Here is a 17,273-nt window from a genome sequence, read left to right as displayed (position 1 = left end):
ACATAAATCCAAAAATTGAACAAAATGTCTATATGTATATACTGATGTAACCCAAGTCAACGCTTGTTTCTTCTGCAGTAGCAGTTTTTGTCCAGCAGAGGGCAGAAGCAAGTAATGTCTCAGAGAGTTGAGAGAGGAAGTGACGCAACTATCGCGAGTCCAGAATTCAGTACGGAAGCAAGCGTCACGGGTTAAAGAGCTACTTTTCGACAAGAGTAAAACAATCTTTCTAGCAAATTTATTACGAGAATCACCTAGACCTGTTTTCCGGTAGTCCTGCAGACTACTCTACATAGAATTGCATTTTCCGGTGAGTTCATTGTTTGTCGTGCCGTGCAGTTCTAATGACGTTGTGATGCTAACCTAAGATCCGAGTTGTAGAAGCCATTTTGTCAAAATTGGTAACTATGTAATCTTGAATTGTCATTTGCTGTCCGTATGAATACATGATGAATTCACGATGAAACATTATTTTTTTAAAAGGAGGAATTTTGAATATTTGACCACCTTAAATGTTTCTTGAATGTTGATGAAAATTGCTTGACTGTGATTGTATGTGACATTAATTCACATGATAAATCCATATTTGTGAAATGCTCATTTATTTAATAGAGGTTAATATTTTATCCTGCTCATGCATGTTGTTTTCTTTGTTACACACTACCTGACGATATATAAAAGTGACTGAAACCATTTGATGGACAACAATTCATTGTTGGATGTGTGCGATCACGGAAAGTGACTTCACCACAGACTATTGGAGTAACAGTGGAATATCACCAGCCTTGAGGCCAACAAATCTCATCACTCCCTCTCCCCTATCTTTGTCACAGGAAAAGCCACACAGCCACGATGAATCTGGAAAGACTGCCAAATGAGGAGAAACTTGGACTTTGCAGAAAATATTATCTAGGTGAGAGCAAATGTCATTCATATCGAAATGAAACGTCACTGTGTTGATGTCCCAGCAACACAGAAAGAGAGATCTCAACGTGTTTGGGTTTTACCTGTGAAACTGCCAAGAAAAAGCGGTCTGTAGAGGAGAAAAGCAAAACAAAGAAAGAAATTACTACTATGATACAGACATTGAGCAGGCCAAGTGTATCAATTTTAATTGATGACAATTTTGAGTAAAATAAAATGTTCATGACCTGGTGGAGGCAAATACAACATTTGTCATCAAGCTTGTTCACGTTATTAATAATAGTTACCTTGTGGGCAAAAGGGCTCAGAGGAGAGGGAGAGGAATCTCAGCCAAGTACAGCATGGTCCAAATAGCTGTGTGTCAGCCAGTTATGTAAGGTCAAGAAACTGTTTCAAGTGTCAGCCTAGTAAATTATGTTCTTCAGGTGTTGGAAAGACCATCCAAACATGGAAACAAATGCTTTGGTATCATTTATACTTTTTTTTTTGTTTTACCTCAGGTGGATTTGCCTTTCTCCCGTTCCTTTGGCTCGTCAACGTTGTGTGGTTTTTCAGAGAAGCTTTTGTCAAACCATCCTACACTGAACAACTGCAGATAAAAGCATGTGAGTGTGCCAAGTATTTTTACATGATGTTTTAAAACATCAACAGTAAATAAGACTGTATTTCATTCTAATTGTTGAAATCTGTTCTAGTAAAGTGTCAAGCTAGCGAACTTAATAGATAAACTCTTGAGTTGTATTAAATACTCGTAAAATTGTTGGATTTTTTTTTTAGCAATAACATGTCCTTTTAAGAATTGCTCTCTTATAGTTTTTATTTTTCTCTTGTCCACTGAAACAATTTTTTGTGTGTCTGTTCTAACATTTGTGTAGATGTGAAGCGGTCAGCAGTGGGGTTCCTGTGTTGGGTTGTAGTACTCACTACTTGGATCACTATTTACCAGCACTACAGAGCCCAGTGGGGGGAAGTGGGGGACCAAATCTCCTTCACAATTCCACTCGGCATTCCTTAAAACCTTTTTGTATTGTATTTTGGCTAAATGTGTTTTGTAAATGTTGAAAATAAATCATGGACTGTATTAGTTTGTGCTAGCAGCTGGACGGGCATGCTGGGTAATTTGTTAATGGATGAACACTGTTTTACTCTTGTCTAAATGGCAAATAAAAATGACAACCATGTCCTATGTGTTTGACATTCCTAATTGAAACCGTGACAGATGTCGGCATAAAGCAGTGCAATATAATAATACGATATGAGCACAGACACGTTCTTTGACTCATCTGTGAGCTATGTTGTGGTCACACAATCTGAAGTGCAGTAGAGGTCCCCTAAAGTCTGGACAATTATTGGCGCCTGTTGTGAAACCCAATACCTTTAATCCCCTAAAAAAATGTGTCCTCACTTCTCCATTATGAGTCATAACATAGTCAGTTCCATATTTAGACAGTGCAGTCAAAACGTAGGTGACATGTTCCACTTTACAGGATACTGTATCACTGCAATGTGACTAGCAGAACATTGTCTCCTTTTCAAAAGGAGAGAGAGAGAGACACGCTTTGGCATTTAAAGCCAATGAATGAGGTCCATTTATGGATGTCTTGTGTTTCAATAAAATGCAGAGCATCCTTTTCTGTCATGCTGGTGAGAATAAACAATGAGTGCAAAGTCATTGAGGAATGAATTACATCTTCTTAGCATTCACCATTGAAAATTATTAATGGACAGAATTGAAGACAAATAGTGCGCACACATGTTCTCCATCCATCAACATCCGTTACCAATGATGCCTAGTCCAAAATGTCAACCTCATAAATTCATTTAAACTCCGTAAGCCGATTTTAAATAAAGATAATAAAGTGGGATTCTTCCTAATCAAAGAGGAATTTTTTTGTAGCTTTGTACATTGACTTAATTGATGGGCAAACTTAGTGGGAGGCAAGCCCACGTGCAGCGGCATGTGTTTGAAGAACGCCTGCCGTCTGTCAGTCTCTCTAGCTTAATGGTCAAAACAGTCCACCACCGCTTTTGAACTTATTTTTAGATATAGCCAGCCGTGAAAACCGACATTTAACACACGTTTGGTTGAATGACTTAACGATGCTAGTTAGTTCATGACAACAGTGCAATTACCCCCCCCCCCAAACAGTTGGATAAAATCTAGAATGATCCCACTAAGAAGCCTATGACAGCTGCTCTTCAGTCCCAAAACAAACTTAGCCGACTAACGGGATCCCAAGGGTACACATGCTCAGGACATAACAGAAGCAAGGTGTCCCTATGAATTCCCAACTCATTATGCAACGCTAGTATATAACTCAGCTATGCTCAGCAGTCCGGAGTCACACAGTCACAATCGCACGGAGCGCAAAGGAAAACTTGATACTCCAACTAACTCCACTGAAGAGAAAGGTAGGTTGTGGCCATCGGACGAATCGGGTTGTGATATTCTGCTGCCAGAACTGTCTTTTTCATTTTTTTCATTTTTGTCTCCACAGATCCGACATGGATTTTATTCTACCGCCCACACTTCCAGTTGGTGGCATCAAATGGGAGAAAGTTTTACCTCCACTTTTTCCTCGTGTCAACGGGACTGATGGAAAATATAGCTGGACGCCCCAACTATTAATTCCGGAGATGGATACGAGTACCAGTGCTTCAGAGGTGAATCTGTTTACTTACTTAATCTGGTTGAACATTGTTTAGAGAGGACAAATAATCCATCTAATTTTGTGTGGGCTTTAAAGATAATCACTTAAAGTGGAGAGTAAATCTTAAAATTACAAGTGTAGCAATTAATATTTCAACATTTGTGCTATAAAAAGGAATTAAAAATGGATTGTATCAACTGGATAAACTATTTTATATAAATGATTGATATTATTTCATTGGGTTCATTTAATCTTGCAAATGATGTTGGCAGGCAACCTTTGACGATAGTGGATTTACAATTCAAGTGGATGTCCGACATTTTAACCCCAAGGATCTCCTGGTCAAAGTGATTGGAGAGTTTGTAGAAGTACAAGGAAAGCATGAGGAAAAAAAGGTTGGTGATGTGTAACAATATGATAAACAATGAAATGTGTCACTGAGATGATTCTCTTACTCTGTTCTTTTAGAAAGACAGCCCGGGGATGACAACACGACAGTTTAACCGTCGCTATCGAATTCCAAAGGGAGTGGACACCATGGCTTTGGAATCGGCAGTTTCCCCAGATGGTGTCCTTATTATATCTGCACCCATGCTGCAAACAGAGATGTCCACGTCTCAGCCGTTCTCATAAAAGACCATCATTTCTTATCCTTCGAAAATGGCCTAATTGTTGAGATTTGTAAATAATGGTATTGCACACGATATAATATTTCAAAAATGCACACTTTGTAAATATTGGGTCCACAATTAAAAAAAAGCCATTTCCATTTTAAGCAACCATGTTGTGATAATGAGAATTTTATTGTATTGTATTTCTTCCATAAATGTCAATAAATTAAAAATGTCACAAGTTACCGCATCAAGTTGAGGTATCTTCTTGCTTATCCAGGAATTTGTGCAACATTAAATCCACTTGACTGGAAGGAATAGAACAAATACAACATATTGGAAAGTAAGAGAAATGACCTAATGGATCTTAAATTCGGCATTTTCAGATGATGAAATATGTCGTATATTTTACCTGATTTGCTCCTTAACGCATTTTCTCTGCGTGCGAAGGACTCGTAGTAAAGGGTCGTCTTCAAATTCTTTCTCATCTGAATCTGACATTAAGTGTATATTTAGGAATGTGGAGGAGTGACAGCTGTACATGTGTCAAAATATAGTGCTTGCGATTAATAGTGGGCCTAAAGGTTAAGTGCCCAGTGTCGCCGCCTTGGCTCACCTTCAGCCTCTTGCAGCAGCTGGGACATGACCTCCAGTGAGGTGTTTGTGTTGCAAGGAGGAAGTGAGGATTGTGGAGGAGCAGTAGGCGATGAGACAGCTGCATCTTGTGGCAAAGAATCCTCCGGTGGGAACAGGACCTCTGAAACGACCTGGCAGATACCATTCAAACATATTCCTGGTTAACTCAAATGCAACACAATTGTATATTATTGTTTTTGCGATCAAGATGATTCCAATTTCAGTGGTGTGTGTCCATTTGTTGGCGCAACTGCTCACTCATCATGACATGGATACAGAAAATAAAGTCCGCAATATTCAGACTGTTGCAACCTTACACATTAAAATAAAGTTCATAGACTTCGTTTGGTCCGGCTAGCGCAGTTAGCGCGTCAGCAACATTTCAACTGACTGACAATCTCAAATTTCACAACAGGAACCAGTAAGCTGTATTTTTTCCAACAAAATCATTGTTTGATTTAACATGAATTGGCTAATATCAATCAATATTTGTGTGGTAATCAGGGAATTAGCTGCTAACCTGTCCTAAGGCACGATGGACAGGAGATGGTGGCGCATGACTGGCTGTGTCTTTGCATCTCTCCTGTTGTTGTGGATCTGTCCGTGTCTTGCTCTTTTTTGGGAGCTTCTGATGTGTGGAGCTTGTGGCGCCAGGCCCATTAGCATGCTCACTACATCCGGTACACCTGCAGAAAATTCAAATGCAATTTAAAGATAGAAGCGAACCTTCAACATCATGTATGTCTTTATATTTATTCTACCTTGTTGATTTTTTGGGCTTTTTGACTGTCCTCCCAGTCTTCTCACTCTCTACCACCTGCTTTACTTGGGCATTTTCCGTTTTAGCTGTCTCATTCGTCATTCTGGGGTTGTCATGATGACCTCCTCTTCCAGGTCTAGACTGACTCCCTTCTTCCATGTGTCTAGAAGGACTGCTATCTTTCTTAGGTTTCAACAAATCACTCACTTTGACTTCTATAAATCGGCAAGGAGAGTCTCCTTCTAAAGGTCTTGATGGACTGCTACTTACTCTGGGAACAGAATGATGACCTCCATCTGTATGTCTAAAGGGACAACCAATATCTGTATGTTTTGAAGGAGTAGGAGGTGGTGAGGGAATGTGTCTATGAGGAGCCTCATCCATGTAACTAACTTCAGAGACTTTGGTGTCTTTCCTTGAAGTCTTTTCCGATTTACGTGGATTTCCTTGGAGCGTGCTAGCGTGAGGTGTGGGACAGGGAAGTATATCACAAAAATGATGCATGTGCGCAGGAACATGTGCAAGAGACTGTGGTTGGGAGATGACTCTCTCTGAGACAGCACTGGTAAGGGGGGCGGAAGTTGAGGGGCGATGTCCATGGCCTTCTTTGGGATCAGGAAAAGCTCCATGGGAGGGGTCAGGGTAATAAACACTTGGCTGTTGCTGTGGGTGACACAAACAAAAGCGAAGGGACTTTTAAAAAACATTCACATCAGATCCAGTACAAGCAGTATTTAATTGTGTCAACTGACACAACCTTCCCATTTAACAAGGTTTGTGTATGTTGCAATTGTGACTCCTACCATGTAAATGTGTTCATTAACTGGAGAATAGTGGAGAGTGGGCCCCGGACCGCTAAACGTGGGGGTACAAAGTCTGGAGGTTTGCTGGGAGAGACATCGTTCGCTGGCCTGCTCCATTTTTCTTCTCAAACGCCACTGGGAGAGGATGTCCTCTTCCGGGCGTGTGGGTGGTCCCCGTAATGAAGTGACAGTGTATCTCTGGAGGGGCACAGCTAAAGTTGAGTCCGACCTAGCCATTGCTGCAAAGACCACAATACACAAAGACAAGTTTACACCAAATAAATAGAATTTGACAAAACTATACAACTCGTGCCTTACTACCTGTCGACTTTATCGAAGCGTTAATGACAGCTTTTTGCACCGCCTCGTTTATATTGACCGGAGAAGAACGATCTGAAGATCCCAGGCCCGCTGAACTGACAGCAATTGATCCACTGCTGAGAATACTCTCACTGTTAGAAAAGACAAAATGCCCATCCAAGTTAAGGAATGAATTGATGCAATATAACTGTTAGGAATTAGCTGCTCTGCAAACCCTATCTGTAGAAGTCTGCTGGCTCGTTCTTGAAGTTGAATAATCTCTGTGTCCTCAAAGACGCTCTGAGACGTGTCGGACGGAATCTTGCATTAAAAAGGAAAGACAAGGAAAGCAGTGAGACATTTTTGGAATAACATCACAATGTTTAGTGACTGGTTATATTTAGCTTGCAGCTAACAAAAAGATCAAATTAATGGAAAAAAGGTTATGTTGTTCATTCCTCAGTGAATTTACATATGCATTCGTGTTGTCGTCTCCTTTGCATGGTAAATAATTTGAGTCATCAAGTGGATGTCTTGCTGGACTGTGGTCATCTTTAGGATCTGGCAGGAAGAAAAAAAAAATTGATCATTTGACATTTAAGAACCATTCGATCACAAAAGCTTACTAAATGTACCTATGTGTGCAGGTTTAGTTGGTGTGGAAGTAGGAGATGAATCTGAGGAAGACATCCACCACAAAGGCACCCTCTCCTCTTCAAATTCAGAGGACTCCAACTGGCGCTCCTCTCGACTCAGCGGTTGTCCATAGCGAAAACGATCAATGTATCTGTGATAGCAAGTCATTTGACATAAATATGCTATATTTTCATATTTTACACTGCAGTATTGCGATATTTGTTCAAGAAATTGGTGGGCAGATTGGCTGACCACAAACTTGCTGGCATCTTATAATAGAAAAAAAAAAACATGGGAAGACGTCATGAGCAGGAATAAAAATGTTATCTTGTGGCAGAAGGAGGAATATGTCTTTATTCCCTGACCGTCTGCCAAAAACTGTGGCTAGAGACAATTCATTAAAGCAACATAAAGAAAATACAAAAGTAACATCATTTTGTTTGGCTTTTAAATCTTAATCATACTTTGACACTACTGAATCCTGATGAACTTCTGGCTGGGAGGAAACAGTTGATTTTGGAACTCTTGAAGACAGTGAAGGTCTTTCCATGTCGGATAAGGTAGGAGAATAATCATAGTCAATAGAAGGTCCAGAATGTGCCAAGAAAGATGTTCCGTATTTGTCACTCTCATTTTTGTCACTTGTGTGTGATTTTGGATATTCTTGCTGGTGTGACCGTACAGGAATCAAACTCTACAAAGAAGATATGGTTTTAAAAGGTAACTAAATAAGTGTTTTAACATCAGAAATGTTAATACAATTAGTTTTGTGTCAATTATACCTGTTTGTTCCTTTTGTTTGATAAATCCTTGCTGTGAGACTGGCTGAGGCATGGCTTCCCCATGGGTTCCAATGCATTATGCTTTGTCACAGAATTTCTATTTAAAAAAATTCATTCTAATCATATAAGAGGAAACGCAACACACAATAAATTCTCTGCAGTGAGATTCAAACTGTAACTCTCTAGTTCCAAAGCCCAAAGTTGCAACTAGTTATTGGAAAAATGCTATTTTGCTTATTGATTACTGTCAAGGAGCCCATGAGCAAGGCACTAAAGGCAGGTCTCACACAGACAATAACTAGTTTTGGACAAAACGGTGATCTTACCTGGATTTCATGAAAGCTGATGTTGTCAAGTAACTCCAGACAACAAATACGCACAGAGAAGGACGTTTAAGAGTAGATTAAGATTATTTAAGAATATCACGCTCCATGATCCCAAGTTACAATGAATGGTTTTACAGTACTTTCAAACAGATTACGCAAATGTGCGCGAAAAATACGTTTTCCATTACTTCAAATGTTTCCAGACCACAAACTAAGTTGTACTCTTTAGAAAATAGTTTTATCCATTAGGTCTAACTTTACACTAAAATGGCATTGTTAATTTTTGGTCAACTATCGTAAGAAAAAAACCTGTGGTTGTTGTTGTTTTTTTTTTTACTTCAAGAGGATAAACCAATACGCGCGGGGCTTGTAATAAAAACATAACCATTGACCAATCACCGTCAATGTCTTTAATTTCAAAGCACCAATCGGCAAATAGAAAAAGGACAGAGCGCGGAAGAGGAAAGTCTGTTTGTAGGCTAAGCTATAATGCTAACCTTATCTTCTGTTATGGACGCTATACGTTTACATGCTAAATACGACTAGTAATTTAATTCACAATTGAACCTAATTTACGGAATCGGGGAGAGGCGTTTGCCCTATTTGTTTCTGTGGTGATAGCTTCTAGTTATTATTAGCAAACCACAGTTGTCGATGGAAGCTAATGTGAAGACTTGCTAACTGTTTGAAAACTAAAACAACATAAACTGTCCTCGATCTGAGAAACAACTTCATAATCCCGTGTTCAATATTTAAAGGTAAGTGCTGCCACCAGCGTACAATGCATCACGTCAAGATCAAAGTCGAAAGGCCAGGTAAGTTGTAATTTTTTTTTTTTCATGTTACACTTAATTTTTTTGGTGGATTTAAATCTAATAAATAATACATTCTTTCAGTAGATGTGGAGGGGGCCGCAGCACGCAACAGACTGGATTCAATTTTAAAGGGTCTGGTGGAGAAGAGTGAAAATGAAAGGTTAGTATCTGATTTGATTTTAAATTGACTGATCAACTGACCATCATAATTATTGTAACTGTATTTTGAGCAGGGAGCAAAACGAGAGCGAAGCTGGAAAAATGTCGGTTGACTCACTGAACAAGTAAGTACAACGTCGTCCATTCATTTTGTCAGTGTCGATGTCAGCTCTTTATCTATAATTAACTCTGTCTCATAGGGATTTGTCACCATTGTCTACTGGAAAACGGTAAATAGCTACATTAAATTTGAACAGAAAACACTGCATGGAAAATGACAATATATGACTATTTTTGATTTATAGGCCATCTGCAAGATTTCCGCAGCATCGTCGCAAAAAGCGAAAAGAGTTGGACGAAAGCATAACAGAGAGCAATACCCACAGACAAAGTAACTCCTTAAAAATTAAATGTCAAACTAATATTTGCCTTCACTGTTGTGTTGGACTTTATTGTGGTTGCTAATTATCGTGTCTTTAATTGTTCTCACTGTTTTTGTTTTCTAGATGCTTACATTATTAAGTTGTTTGACCGAAGTGTGGATCTGGCTCAGTTCAATGCCAGCACCCCCCTCTATCCTATTTGTCGTGCATGGATGAGAAATAACCCATCCGTCCGAGAGCCCAGTGAAGGATCTCCAAGATCTCCTCCACAAGTCATGCTAGAGGAAGAGGTAAGGGCCACTTATTAAATAACTTGATTGAAAATCAGCATTAGGCTAAAATAATACAAATAAAAAATAAATTTTGAATTTTCATTTGCAGGTTACAGACATGATCAATGGCAAAGAGCAAATTGTATACAGACTACCTCCTCCGACTGCATCTCCCATCAGCCCCTCTGGTGAACCCGTCAACCTCAGGATCCCACCAACTGAAAAGCCCACAGTCACCACCAAGGTTCTCTAGATAATCTTGTTAATTACAGCCGTCTGGTTTTTGGAATGTAATAGTCAAATAAAAAAACGGATTCTCGTGTTAACTGACGTTCTTAAATATGAAAAACACAAATGCATATTTTGTGAAGAAAAAAAAAAACATTGGGATTGTGATACGTCCATTACATAAAAAATAATTTATATAACTTGAGGCCTAGCGCATGAATATTGTTTTCTTCCTTTGCAGTTAACAGATTCTCTGCCTGCATCAGCTTCCTTCATAAGTGACCACATGGAACGATGGAAAAAGATCAGACAAAAGTATGCGGTTCACAAAGTTTTTCTTGTCACAGAGAACTTTTTAACATGTTCAGAATTTGATGCGAAATATAATAATTATTTTTTTCTCCCCCAGATGGAAGGAATGTTCAAACAAGAATCAATTGCGCTACAGCGAGAGCATTAAAATCCTGAAGGAAATGAAAGACTTCTATGATCACTAATTAACCACTCAACAAGGACTGTTTGTTGACACAAAAATTCAACGCTGGTCTCTCTCCCAATCTTTTGTTTTCCCATACTTGTTTTTTTTAACATCAAAACCAAACATTTATGGCAAGAGTAAAGGATATAGTCTCACCACTCTAATACTTCTGGAGTGTAATTTATTGTCACTGTGACTGTCATACTCATTCATTCACACATCATAATATTACTAGAACCCTGATACCAGATATGCTAATATCCAAAATAATATTTATACCAACGCTGGTGAGCTTGATGGGTCTCAAAATAAACAATTTGATTACAGACCTGACATTAAATTCTTCTTGATTCCTCCATACGTCAAAGGTAATTGAATCAAAACACACGAATAAAAATATACTGCATTAGCTTTGTATATTACTTCACAAATAGACAAGAAATCAAGACCCATGTGAAAGTTGAACCTTTTTAATTTGGGCACAAATTAAATGGACAGAAAAATCCTGCTCGTATTTCAGTTTTATCAAAATAGTAGATCACGGGTGACCACTAAAATGACAAGCGGACGGGTTCATATTGGCGTAAATTTTCAAAAATAGTTTGCAACTTAATTGGAGGCGATGGTCCTGTCAATCCAGCTGCGCAGGTAGGACACGCGGGCGTACACGGCAGGGGTACGCACGTTGCAGTTGGAGGTTCCCCAGGACACGATACCCGCAAGGGTCCAAGCTCCACCGTTCTGGCACACCAGGGGACCACCAGAATCACCCTAAGAAAAACACAAATTTTGTGTTCCCCAAAAAAATAGGTTGGTTCACTATGGTCCACTATCTACATCGCTTGTCCTCATTAGGCTGAGCTGGCTGAGAAATTGTCTTTTTTTACCTGGCAGGAGGAGACTCCAGAAGCACCAGCACAGACCATAGCGTCGGTGATTCTATTGTAACCCCAGTACTGCTTGCACTGAGTCGGGGTGAGCATGGGCAAAGATGTCTGCTGCAGGTAACGAGGGCTTGCTGTGAACACAAAACATAACCACACGTTTTTCGTCTCGTCTTCAACAGCGGCGAACTTATTTGACGTGTGTTTGCCACGAACAGGTTTGGCCGGTCCTGCCCCATCCAGTGGTGACACATTTGGTTCCAGAGGGGATGTTGGTGCTGGAGCTAGCCAGGCATACAGGAGCTACAGTCCTGGTTATCTGAACTGGAGAGGACAGCTTCAGAAGGGTGATGTCATTGTTGAAGTTCTGCGAGTTGTAATAGGGATGCGAGATGGCCTGTGCGGAAAAAGTAAAGTCAGCGTCTTTGTAGTACAAGGATTTAAGTTAATTATACATTTTACATAATATGTCGGCGCCGCTTACCCTGGAGATGGTCTTGACCTGAAGTTGCTCTTGGTTGGATTGACGATCATGCTCACCCAGGATCACACGGTGGCTTCTGGGACTGCACAGATTTCATAATTCTAGATATAAATCCCCATTATAAATACATATGTGCAAATCAAACTGGCATCGAAGTGTAAAATTAAATCGAGACGAGTCACAATCAGAGAAAAATAAACTCTTAAAAGTGCAATGGCAAAGTGCCCTTTTATTTTTTGTTTGTTTTCTGTTTTGACTCCAATGACAAAGTAGTTGATGATATCATCACCAATTGGGGAAGTACTTACGACACACGGCAGTGAGCTGCGGTAACCACCCAGTTCTGGTTAATCAGAGAGCCGCCGCAGAAATGGAATCCCCTGCCATCCTAGAAAAGTACCATTATGTACGTTTATCTTTTCCATCTTTGTGACAATAACGTGATTGATGAGGTTACCTGAAGTGAAACCTGCCAAGGCCAGGAACCAGGCACAGCATTCTCTCCGTTTACAATCTTGTTGTAGCCGCTGACTTGGGGACTGATTGAGGGTCTCCCACATCCTGAGAACCAATCACAATATTAACATATACACAACAATATTAAAAAATCGAAAAAGAAATGTGGGTTTTATAAATATGCACGACCTCGGCAAAGTGTCCCGTCACTCAGTGCATGAGTGCATGTGACTCACCCAGTGCCGAAGCAACAAGTGCAAAACAAGTGATGAACAACAACATGGCTTTGTCCGGGCTGTGAATCACGTCCGTGAGTTTCTGACATGTTGCACACTTGCTTTTATAAGAACATGTCCTACGCTGACCATGAGCTTCAGGTATGATAAGTCTGGGAACTGAACATCTGCAGATAAGCACTTGGAATGAAATTAAAAGTGTCAACAAATTTGATATGTATTTCACATAAACAGCATTAAAAAAAATGGATCAATTTTCTATGCCACTTTTCTGATTCCGATTTATGTGAAGCCTACATGTGAGCTGGGGTACACAATTGTTGATAGTGCCTCTGTAGTCATGTTTGCTTGTGCAGGTGTGCCAAATGTTTGTGTGTTGGTTTCCACAAGGAAAAACAAATAATGTGATCTGGAAAATTTTGATGTTTATATAAGCTCCATACAGTGTAGTCCAATCACCATTTGTATTTTGTATGAGTGTGAAGGTTTAGATATAAGAAAAAAAAAAAAAAGGAGCATAGACATTGCCATCTCAATCTTTATTTAAGTACTATTAATTAGGACAGGAAATGTTTGTTGACTTGTTTTATGTCAATTGAAATTTAGACAACATTTTAGCTTGCATTTACCTAATACATAATTGAATATATCTCGGAATTTTAGCTTTAAAAATATACATTATATTCATAAAGCATTCCTTTTTTTTTGTTAAAAAGAAGAAGAAAAAAGCACAATTTAAAAGTATTATTTTCTTTTGACCTTTTTTTTTTATTTGGTGAGTATTCAGAGAAAAGTCTTAAGACTATAATGTCAGGACATGAAAATTCAGCACTTCTAAAACAGATTATTTAGTCAACCTCCTCAATAGTTGGGCCAGAGGAGCTTCCTTCAGCTCCACCAGGGAAGCCACCAGGCATCCCACCAGGCATTCCTCCTGGCATGCCCCCTTGGTAAAGCTTTGACATGATAGGGTTGCAAACTTTCTCTAGTTCCTTCTGCTGGTGTTCATACTCATCTTTCTCTGCCGTCTAAAGAACAAAAGTAAAAATGAGAGAAAACATTGAGTAGCTTGTTTGTAAGGGAAGAGCAATATGGATTTTTGGGACTTTAGTCCCTTCTGATTCATCTTTACCTGGTTCCTGTCCAGCCAGGAAATGACCTCATTGCACTTATCGATGATGGCCTTTTTGTCATCTGGGCTGATCTTGTCCTGGAGTTTCTCATCTTCCACGGTGTTCTTCAAGTTGAAGGCCAGAGACTCGAGGGCATTCTTAGCTGTGACTTTTTCCCTCTGGGCCTCGTCTTCACTCTTGAACTGCTCGGCCTCCTGCACCATTCGTTCGATGTCTTCCTTGCTCAGTCGCCCTATGGCAACACGAAACCTCGATAAGTTTGACTCTTATGCAATCACGTGATGTACTTTTAGGTCTCAGGCGAAGGAGGAGTCAATGCACCTTTGTCATTGGTAATGGTAATCTTGTTCTCTTTTCCGGTGCTTTTGTCAACGGCAGACACATTAAGAATGCCATTGGCGTCGATGTCAAAGGTCACCTCAATCTGGGGGACCCCCCTGGGAGCAGGCGGAATACCTGTAAGCTCGAACTTGCCCAAGATATTATTATCCTTGGTCATGGCTCGCTCACCTTCAAAAACCTAAAATAAAATGCCGATTGTTGATTTGCGATATCCCAGAAGATCGGTAAATTGGGAACACGGGGATGGCGTTACCTGAATGAGCACGCCAGGTTGGTTGTCAGAATAAGTGGTAAAGGTCTGTGTTTGCTTTGTGGGAATGGTGGTGTTCCTTTTGATAAGAACAGTCATTACTCCTCCAGCGGTCTCAATTCCCAGGGACAGGGGAGTGACATCCAGCAGGAGCAGGTCTTGTACGTTCTCAGACTTATCACCGGCCAAGATGGCGGCCTGCACAGCTGGAGAGAGTTTGCATATTCAACACCTTTAAAAACTCAAGTATATTCGTAGTAAAGGTGTTTACCAGCTCCGTAGGCCACCGCCTCATCGGGGTTGATGCTCTTATTGAGTTCCCGGCCGTTGAAAAGGTCCTGCAGAAGCTTTTGGATCTTGGGGATACGAGTGGAGCCACCCACCAGGACAATATCGTGGATCTGGGACTTGTCCATCTTTGCGTCCCTGAGAGCCTTCTCCACGGGCTCTAGGGTTCCACGGAACAGGTCAGCGTTGAGTTCCTCAAAACGAGCTCTGGTGATGGAAGTGTAGAAGTCGGTTCCTTCGTAGAGCGAGTCGATCTCAATGCTGGCCTGGGTGCTGCTGGAGAGGGTACGCTTGGCACGCTCGCAAGCGGTGCGCAGGCGACGCACGGCACGTTTGTTGGTGTTGATCTCCTTTTTGAACTTGCGTTTGAACTCGCCAATGAAGTGATTCACCATTCTATTGTCAAAGTCTTCACCGCCCAAGTGAGTGTCACCCGCGGTGGACTTGACCTCAAAGATGCCATCCTCAATGGTAAGAATGGACACATCAAAAGTGCCTCCTCCGAGATCAAAGATGAGAACATTGCGTTCACTTCCGACCTGAAATATAAATTGACCATCAAAATTGACTGAATTTCGGATTTGTGTGGATTTGATGGGATGAATACTTTGTGTATCACGTTTACCTTTTTGTCCAAACCATAAGCAATGGCTGCCGCGGTTGGTTCATTGATGATACGAAGCACATTAAGTCCTGAAATGGCTCCAGCATCTTTGGTGGCTTGACGCTGGGAGTCATTGAAGTAGGCAGGAACGGTGATGACTGCATTGCTCACAGACTAGAAGAAAGACATTTTCTTAAGAAAGACATTGGGATTCGAAAGCCGTCTTCCGGTTAATGTGTTCCTACCTTGCCAAGATAGGCTTCAGAGATTTCCTTCATCTTGGTGAGGACCATTGAGGAAATCTCCTCGGGGTAGAAACTCTTGAGCTCACCCTTGTACTCAACCTCCACCTTGGGTTTGCTTGACTCATTCACAACCTTAAAGGGCCAGTGCTTCATATCAGCTTGGACCACGGTGTCGTCAAACTTACGGCCGATCAAACGCTTCGCATCTGCAGACGGACCGAGTCAAGACATCGATCAATTCTTCTCAATTGACTCAAGAGAATGTTAAATTAATACCACGAGGTGGTCTTTACCAAACACCGTGTTAGATGGATTCATGGCCACTTGGTTCTTGGCTGCATCTCCAATCAGTCTCTCTGTGTCTGTAAAGGCCACATAACTGGGTGTGGTCCTGTTTCCTTGGTCATTGGCAATGATTTCCACTTTGCCATGTTGGAAGATGCCCACACAGGAATATGTGGTGCCAAGGTCAATTCCTACTGCTGGTCCTTTAGACATCCTGAATAAAGCAAAGCAAGATGCAGATAAGTATTTCTAGTACGAAATCAGAATTTTGCTTTTGTAAATAGAATTGTGCCGATTTATGACCGATTTTTGGGACTATTGATTTTCCCTTCCCTGTCTGCATTTATACTTGCCACTCCTCCTTCATATACTACATAAGTCTATCAAATGATACTATCACTGATCCCAGAGCAGTGTGTGCATGTGTGTGTTTTACAACGGCTGGTTCTAAATGTCTTGCTGTTACTAAATTAAGATCTAAATAGAAATGAATGAATGGTCTGGGTAAAAAAAAAAAAATATTAAAAATCCAACATTGATGGCAAAGATCATTTACAAGGCTAAGATTCAAGTAGAAGGCTATAAAATGCACATTTTAAGGTGAATTTATGAAAATATTTGAAGTTATTATATTTCTGTACATGCTCACTTTATGGGCCATGCTTTTAGCAACTTAAAGAAGCTGACAACAATATTTTTTTATTTGGAAAATGTGTTCCCAGATCTTTTTTGCCCTAACTGTGTTCTATTGAATTTTCACTTGTTACCCTGTTGTGTCACACCCAAAAAAAAAAAAAAAATGCTGATTGCATTTAAGAGTGACACTGCCTGATTGCTTTTACATCCACAATTGATTATTTTCCTGCAAGCACTCAATAGTCCATGCAAGCATGATCGAAGTTTATAAAAGAAAAACAACCCCCCCCCAAAAAAAAGCTTTCAGACGTGGCATTTAAGCTTTTCAATGCAGCCATGAAGCGAGACAAACTATGAAGCCAGGCTGGATGCAGCACAGCTACAAATGGTGTTACCTTTTTGTGTCAGATGTTCAACTTTAACTGAGATTATTTTGTGCTAGCGACCCCTGACTTCCTCTCCAGCGCTCCTTTCCGCGACCCGGCAGGCAGACTAAGAGTGCATGTGTTCACCCAGTGTATATAGAGCTCTACGCCGGGGGAGCCCTTCGGGGTGTCAGGTGACTTCCCACAGAAAGTTCTAGAACCTTCTGACTTGCCTAAATGGTCTAGCACAAAACTATTGGGACAGCTGACCTTTTGCTGCTATGACAGCTTCTATTTTGGG

The 17,273-nt window shown here is 40.5% G+C and overlaps 6 protein-coding genes across 11 annotated transcripts; 3 read left to right on the top strand and 3 right to left on the bottom strand.

Annotated features, from left to right (window-relative positions):
- Positions 1-134: 134 nt before the first annotated feature.
- Positions 135-2,110, top strand: psenen (presenilin enhancer, gamma-secretase subunit). Its single transcript, XM_085917745.1, has 4 exons — positions 135-310; positions 834-913; positions 1,425-1,529; positions 1,800-2,110. The coding sequence occupies exons 2-4, from the start codon at positions 853-855 to the stop codon at positions 1,937-1,939; spliced, it is 306 nt and encodes a 101-aa protein (XP_085773871.1). The 5' UTR covers positions 135-310; positions 834-852; the 3' UTR covers positions 1,940-2,110.
- Positions 413-8,772, bottom strand: proser3 (proline and serine rich 3). 3 transcript variants are annotated; one of them, XR_015066858.1, is made up of 15 exons: positions 8,430-8,772; positions 8,104-8,200; positions 7,786-7,863; positions 7,321-7,472; positions 7,158-7,246; positions 6,921-7,006; positions 6,707-6,837; positions 6,386-6,624; positions 5,584-6,245; positions 5,343-5,508; positions 4,803-4,953; positions 4,599-4,680; positions 4,433-4,494; positions 4,031-4,169; positions 413-1,033 (listed from the first exon to the last, which is right to left on the bottom strand). XR_015066858.1 is itself a non-coding variant. In XM_085917738.1 (14 exons), exons 1-13 carry the CDS (start codon positions 8,438-8,440, stop codon positions 4,437-4,439), a joined length of 2,154 nt encoding a protein of 717 aa, XP_085773864.1. In that variant the 5' UTR covers positions 8,441-8,772; the 3' UTR covers positions 3,076-4,169; positions 4,433-4,436. The 3 variants fall into 3 exon arrangements, 1 of the variants encoding a protein (XP_085773864.1); XR_015066857.1 differs by having other exon boundaries at positions 415-1,033; positions 7,786-8,015; XM_085917738.1 differs by lacking the exon at positions 413-1,033 and having other exon boundaries at positions 3,076-4,169; positions 7,786-8,015.
- hspb6 (heat shock protein family B (small) member 6) lies at positions 3,168-4,429 on the top strand. Its single transcript, XM_085917744.1, has 4 exons — positions 3,168-3,336; positions 3,423-3,588; positions 3,848-3,970; positions 4,044-4,429. Exons 2-4 carry the CDS (start codon positions 3,430-3,432, stop codon positions 4,206-4,208), a joined length of 447 nt encoding a protein of 148 aa, XP_085773870.1. The 5' UTR covers positions 3,168-3,336; positions 3,423-3,429; the 3' UTR covers positions 4,209-4,429.
- Positions 8,773-8,829: 57 nt separating the features above from the next.
- lin37 (lin-37 DREAM MuvB core complex component) lies at positions 8,830-11,090 on the top strand. Of its 4 annotated transcripts, none has more exons than XM_085917740.1 (10): positions 8,830-8,903; positions 9,188-9,244; positions 9,326-9,404; positions 9,478-9,528; positions 9,604-9,633; positions 9,709-9,794; positions 9,910-10,076; positions 10,168-10,302; positions 10,528-10,601; positions 10,696-11,090. In XM_085917740.1, exons 1-10 carry the CDS (start codon positions 8,834-8,836, stop codon positions 10,781-10,783), a joined length of 837 nt encoding a protein of 278 aa, XP_085773866.1. In that variant the 5' UTR covers positions 8,830-8,833; the 3' UTR covers positions 10,784-11,090. The 4 variants fall into 4 exon arrangements, with proteins under 4 accessions (XP_085773866.1, XP_085773869.1, XP_085773867.1 ...); XM_085917741.1 differs by having other exon boundaries at positions 8,847-8,903; positions 9,329-9,404; XM_085917743.1 differs by having other exon boundaries at positions 8,846-9,244; positions 9,329-9,404.
- A 128-nt stretch (positions 11,091-11,218) lies between these two features.
- On the bottom strand, positions 11,219-12,906 carry LOC147052074 (chymotrypsin-like protease CTRL-1). The gene is made up of 7 exons (XM_085917746.1): positions 12,825-12,906; positions 12,590-12,693; positions 12,441-12,520; positions 12,133-12,214; positions 11,865-12,045; positions 11,652-11,782; positions 11,219-11,535 (listed from the first exon to the last, which is right to left on the bottom strand). Exons 1-7 carry the CDS (start codon positions 12,868-12,870, stop codon positions 11,374-11,376), a joined length of 786 nt encoding a protein of 261 aa, XP_085773872.1. The 5' UTR covers positions 12,871-12,906; the 3' UTR covers positions 11,219-11,373.
- Positions 12,907-13,353: 447 nt separating this feature from the next.
- On the bottom strand, positions 13,354-17,087 carry hsc70 (heat shock cognate 70). The gene is made up of 9 exons (XM_085917788.1): positions 17,003-17,087; positions 15,980-16,185; positions 15,687-15,892; positions 15,463-15,615; positions 14,821-15,376; positions 14,553-14,755; positions 14,279-14,477; positions 13,957-14,189; positions 13,354-13,852 (listed from the first exon to the last, which is right to left on the bottom strand). Exons 2-9 carry the CDS (start codon positions 16,182-16,184, stop codon positions 13,673-13,675), a joined length of 1,935 nt encoding a protein of 644 aa, XP_085773914.1. The 5' UTR covers position 16,185; positions 17,003-17,087; the 3' UTR covers positions 13,354-13,672.
- Positions 17,088-17,273: the final 186 nt, after the last annotated feature.

The sequence above is a fragment of the Syngnathus leptorhynchus genome, chromosome 8 (genome assembly GCF_054491065.1).
Source record: "Syngnathus leptorhynchus isolate UIUO chromosome 8, UIUO_Slep, whole genome shotgun sequence".
NCBI classification, from domain to species: Eukaryota; Metazoa; Chordata; class Actinopteri; order Syngnathiformes; family Syngnathidae; genus Syngnathus; species Syngnathus leptorhynchus.
Note: the sequence above shows the minus strand (reverse complement) of the source record. Positions and strands in the feature narration are given on the sequence as shown.